Here is a 6,000-nt window from a genome sequence, read left to right on the forward strand (position 1 = left end):
CAGTAATGGGTAAGAAAGGCAGCTCCCTGAGGCCTGGCACTTATCTCTAGAGGGGACATTCCAATGCACTGTACCACATGCCCAGTGCTGAAAATTCAATGCAGCAAATCCTTCTTTTACACCAAAGAGCTAAGCAGTGAGTACACTTCAATAGCACATTCAAGAGCAAGAGAAGGCATCTCAGGCCTCTGAAGTGCACTATCAAAGACATCCAAGTACATCTTTTAATGCCTTTAGGTTAAAACAAGAATATCTACCTTCAATTAATAAAAAAAATTGCTTTAAAAAACACTTTGAGAAAATTTGGGATCCATTTGTAAAATAATAAAAATAAAACTAAAGGAAAGCCATTCAGTGGCAGAACTCTGATGATGTTGACTAGAAAAAGCTGCTTGTTTATCCACAGCTTCAAAATGTATGTATGTATTTGACTGCTTTTATATTTCCCTAAGGAGTGGTAAGAAACAAAGAAAGATGCTCGGTCAATGGGCCAATGTACCAATTTAACTTTCAATGTTTTGAGAAACAGAGTAAGTGGGGTGCTTGAGAAGTGCCTCTCTAACTCTGTCTATACTTTTATATGTTTTTGTCTTTCATCAGACCTCAGTAAAAGAAACTGGGAACAGGAGAACATCCAGGAGTACCAGGACTCCCCAGTTCAACCAGCATTATCCCATGTTACATGGGGAATCTGTGAAACTGAAAGTGATTTTATATATGGGGAAGTGGAGAATCGATTAGATTTACTTCAAGAACAACTCAACAGGTAAAAATAAAGGAAAAAAACCTAGGTGTGAAAGAGTACATAATACAACTGACACTGATGATGCTACAGGAGGAATGAGTTTGTATAGGAAGTTTCCAAAACCACTCAGATCTTTAGAAGCTCAAAAAACAAAAATATGCCTCATGAGAGTATCACTTTTTTCTCTGAATGTATTCTAAGAAGCTTATATATTACCTAAGTTAGACTTTCCAGAATCTTGGAAAAACCAATTCTGGGAAATCTGGGCACAAAATTTTTAAACGTTGCCAGAATATTCATAGAATATTACCTTAGGTATGCACATTAACTACTCTGAATGGCTTTGCAGTTGAGCCCTTTTCCTCACTGATTTGGACCAACTTTTTAACCAAGAAGTTTTACTGAGGCACCTCAGATTGTTAAATTTAAATGTCACCTCACCAAGAGTGCTGTTCCTAGACCATAGAACCACCAAACTATTTGAGTTTGAAAGGACATTAATGATCACCTAACTCCGACCCCAACACAAAACAGCAATTCTCAATATCTTCAAGATCTGAAGTACTTTTTCTTTCCTGGAGACTCAAAGTGCACCAGCTGCCTGCCTTACAAAATGTATTGCAGATGAGTTCCCTTTGTGATGCATTAATGTTTTTTGCAACTCTGTAATAGGTAAGGCATGGGAGTATGCAAAGGCACAATACTTATACCTGTTACAACAGAAAATTTTTTTTATCAGAGTCCAATATCACATTTGCTTAATATATTACTCTTTGCTGGCAGCTAAGCAGCATACCTTAGAGCTGGTCACACAATTTTGATCCATTCTGCACTGTAATTTACCATGTAACTTCACTTAAATTGCCCTGTGCTCAGGACCATGCCTTTTTTTCATTATTTTCACTTGGTAATTCCACTAATTTCAATATTTTTCCATGACAAATACTATGACACGCACTCAGTCTTAGTTATACTTTAGTACTTATTCACTGGCATTCTGTGCTGTATATTTTAGCAATCAGTTTAAAGCCATGTTCTTATATTGATTCCTTCATCCCCCAGAAGTCAATCAAACAAGAGTGTTTTTCATTCCTGAATATTGACATAATGCATTAAAAAGACATTTTTAACACTTAACCCTAAACTGCTATAATTTCCAATTATATTAAAGTCATGTAATCTAAGTAACTGTAAATGTCACATAACTAAATGCCTGTAGGATCCCCATCAACAGTACATAGTCTTTTGGTAACAGTTTATTTCCTGAAACTTTAACCTCTCAAAACTGAAGTTATAGCTCAAAGTTACCCAAAGTTTTACCATGCAAGTTCTCAGTATTTTCTTCTATCGGACAATATAATTGGTGCTGATAAACTAAGAATTAAATTGTTATGTATTTTTTAAATCACTTTATTCTTTGACTCTTCTCATGTTTATAAAGCTTTTCCTGTTTTTAGTATTTGGGGCCTTGCTGGGTTTTCTATGAATATAACAGACAATATCCTTTCCTGCCTTTGTCACTTGTGTCTTGCTAGCTTAAAATCCATGGTGATTTTCTCCCTGAATTTCTCCATGTCAAGTTAGAGACTTGGTATGATACTCAATTATTAAATAGACATAGAGGGCTGGAAAGCCACTGTACAAGGAATATATCCCTGGAATTATCTGCTTCTCTTCTTTAAGCAATTAGAATTTCATGGCGACTATAGGCCAAGCATTTCAGGTTCTCCTGTTTGTTTGGGTAGCATGGATTTTTTTTAAATTTTGGAGAATGAAAGATGAACCTTTATATGCAATGATGATTCATTTGAAGTACAAGGAAACTTCCCTTTTACACTTTCCATTTGAAGTACAAGGAAACTTTCAATTACTAAGGAAGTAAGAGGGGAGTAATTTTAGAGTTAATTCCAAGTAAAAAATAAACTTGAATGCACATCCTCCAATGCTACATTTTATTTACTGAGATGTTAAAGCCCAGGTTTAGAGATGGAAGTTCTCTGGATGGTGGCACGTTGCAGCTCCTGCAGCATTTTCCCCTGTGGCACCAGCACCATGCTGGTGTGAGAACTAGTACATTTGCAAATAGCAAAGAACTCAAGGGAGCTGACCAAGAGGCAAGTGGGGCACATCTGACTCTAACAGAAGTCTGGGTTTGGGGCCTGTTTTCTGAGAGCTGATACCCCAAAACCAGCTTCTCCTGATAAAAGGAGGAAATAGCATCCCAAACACACTTCAGTCATACCTTTTGGATTAACTCACAGATGCTTTTATAGATAAATGATACATGCAATGTACAGCTCCAACAGGATAAAAAATAACATCAGTGCAGCATGTGGCAAAAGCAAAAATCTGACAGCATGGGATCAATTCTGTGACTGTAGGGACCCCAAGTAGTAACATTCACAACATTAAAGGCTGCTGACAAAGATTTGTTTACTCTGTCAGAAGCCCAGTTGCTGTACAGAAGGTTTTATTATCTGCATTACCATCTGTCAGCGTGTGCTGTAGCCTTCCAGCAGCTGGGAAGGTACAATAGGCATTACCTTTTCCTGAGTTTGTCACAGATTTTGGCAAGACCATTTAAAAATCATTTCAGTGCTATGGAATTGTAAGCATAAACAACATAATCAGCTCAAGTGTTTCAGAAGTCATATACAAATTTATGAAAAGACAAAAAAAAAAATTTAAAGGTACAAAATTTGAACATCAGAAATGCTGACATTAATTCTGAGGCCTGTATAAGTTTGAATAAATTTCCACAGTAATGAGAATTGGGCAGTTGGATTTTTAATGGTTTTGGAAGCATCTTTCTTTTTCTAACTGTGGAAAAACACAAATGTGGTTTCTGCTTAGTTCAGTGCATTGTATCAGCATGTCAGAATTCATTGTCAGATGCATCAAAATAATGTCCCATTCCCAGCCAGCACAAATCAATTTAGCTACAAGGAAGAGAATACATTTATTCCAGTTATTTTCAGCCAGATACCCAGTCCCCTGCATTGCTTCTTGTTGCAAACATAAGGCACAGTGATAAATTCATTCTTAGTGTAGCAAAAACCAGAGAAAAGCTCGCAGGTATGTTCTGCAAAGAAAAGGGAGAGCCAGAAGCTTTGGAAGGGCTCTGTACTCCCTCTGCTGTTCTCTCCTATTTAAGACACGGTCATGCCACAACAAGCAATGGTTTTACTGATAAGCTGCAGGTCCCCTTGCACGCCTCTGTAATCAGTGTGGAAAATACACCTGTCCCCAGCCATGAGCTAACTCATTTCACCTTCCCTCTCTAGGCTTGAATCCCAAATGACTGCTGACATCCAAACCATCCTGCAGCTTCTGCAAAGGCAGTCAGCACTCATCCCACCTGCCTATAGCATGGTGACAGCAAGTGCAGAGTATCAAGAGCCAGCAGTCCGGGTCATAAAAAAGCTTCAGCCTGCAGCATCAATTAAAACAGACAGAAGTTTCAGACCTTCATCTCAGGTAAGTGCATGTCCAATAAAATCAAAATATGATTCCTAGTCTTTTTATCTTATAAGGAAGAAAAGCATACAAATCTAGGTGCTGGTTCAATAGTTTAAGGAATATTGAATTATTATTTTGACCTAGCATCTCTGCAGTGGGCTTAGAAACCACAGTTTCAGGGGCCACATTTTCTATGAGAGTCGTAGAGATTCATATGACCATCTCATAATCAGACAGATTCACCTTATTGTCATTTTTTTTACAAAGGTTAGCAGAAAAGGAATCCAAGTGGTTAGAATGTTCAGAATTATGCAATTCAGGAGTCATGTTCAAAACCAGAACATTTTCAAGAATTTTGAGATCCTCTTAGAATGGGTCTCAAGAATAATCAATCCTTTAGAAAGGGCTGCTTGTATGTGCATCTTGATGTCATATTAGCAAATTTGAGGAAAAGATATCCAGACTTCTACAATTAATCAGCAGAATTGCATTCAATTACATTAAATCAAATGCAGTACCATGTCAAAAATATTTCAGTACACTGTTTAATTTTCAAAAATAGTTTTCCATCAACCATTTGAATGTGCTAATTTTGAACAGAACAAGGACCTGGAAGAGACCAATGTAATTATTACCATCTTGTTTCTTCTCTTCCCTTACAGTGTCCTGAAATTTCAGATGTTGAAAAATCGAAACTTAAATCCAAAGAATCCTTCTCAAGTGGAGTGCATCTGAACACAGCCTCAGAAGACAACCTGGCTTCTTTTCTAGACCAAGAACGTGACCAGTCTGTAGAGCATCTCCCACGGCCTTGTAAAACTCCTCTCCCCCCAGTCAGGCACCCTTCCTTGCCAGAATCTTCACTAAGCACTGTAGGAATCTTGAGTCTTCATAGGCATGTTTCTGATCCTGGTCTTCCTGGGAAATAGTACTTTTATACTATTATTTCAGATAAAAATGTAAGTGCTTTTAATGGCTGTTTCTCCTTTTTTTTTTTTTTTTTTTTTTTTTTTTTGTATTTAAATCCTCTATACTTGACTCAGGGGCTACAAGGAATATACCATTATATGCAAAAGTACTGTATATTTTCCTAAATCTGAAGCTTGTAAGGTAAAGTTGAGCAGTTCTGATGTAAATATATATATACACACACTAACTGTATGTTCCAAATGTAAAACTGCCAGCATTCTTAAGGCACCTTATATTTTTATTTTTTTTTAAATAACATGCATGTTCTGAAATTACAGTTTACGTTGCATGGAGATTACCATTTACTGCTGTCATGGAAATAGAATTTTATTGTGGATATGTCTTCAGAGCAAATAGGAGACCAATAACAATAATTCACATAGAAAAACTCCTACCTGACCAAGCTAAAATTCAAGAAAAATGTTCTTCTAGCTCACTTTTGAAAATTTATTTATTTTCCTTGTTGTGAGCTTTTTCTAATAAATCACACTGAGTCTGAATCTAAAGAAAGAATAAGTAACCAAATCTTCTGGACTTGAAACAATTAGGACAGAGAAAATAGCCTCCTTCCAAACTAGTTGAAGTAAGGCAGTATTTTAACAGAGAGGGAAACTGCCATATAGTGCAAAATATCACCACAGGTCACATCCACAAAACGGCATTGAATTGAATCATTTGTTTCCACCACATAATGGTTTTTGGTTTTTGTATTGTTATTTTTTTTTAATTGCATCACAGAATTCAGCTGTGATGAGCAGACAGGTACTCTTCATCTGTCACACAAACATAATCAAATGCAATAAACCTAATTTCTTTGTAATGCAGAA

At 36.6% G+C, this 6,000-nt stretch overlaps 1 protein-coding gene across 1 annotated transcript in view; it reads left to right on the forward strand.

Moving 5' to 3' along the window:
• KCNH7 (potassium voltage-gated channel subfamily H member 7) overlaps positions 1 to 6,000 on the forward strand; it is a 204,496-nt gene extending 198,496 nt beyond the window's left edge. The window contains exons 13-15 of the mRNA XM_079310429.1: positions 601 to 766; positions 4,030 to 4,222; positions 4,867 to 6,000. Of these exons, the coding sequence (XP_079166555.1) occupies positions 601 to 766; positions 4,030 to 4,222; positions 4,867 to 5,133 (626 nt within the window). The 3' untranslated portion in view covers positions 5,134 to 6,000. The remainder of the gene's footprint in view (positions 1 to 600; positions 767 to 4,029; positions 4,223 to 4,866) is intronic.

The sequence above is a fragment of the Erithacus rubecula genome, assembly GCF_903797595.1.
Source record: "Erithacus rubecula genome assembly, chromosome: 8".
NCBI lineage: Eukaryota > Metazoa > Chordata > Aves > Passeriformes > Muscicapidae > Erithacus > Erithacus rubecula.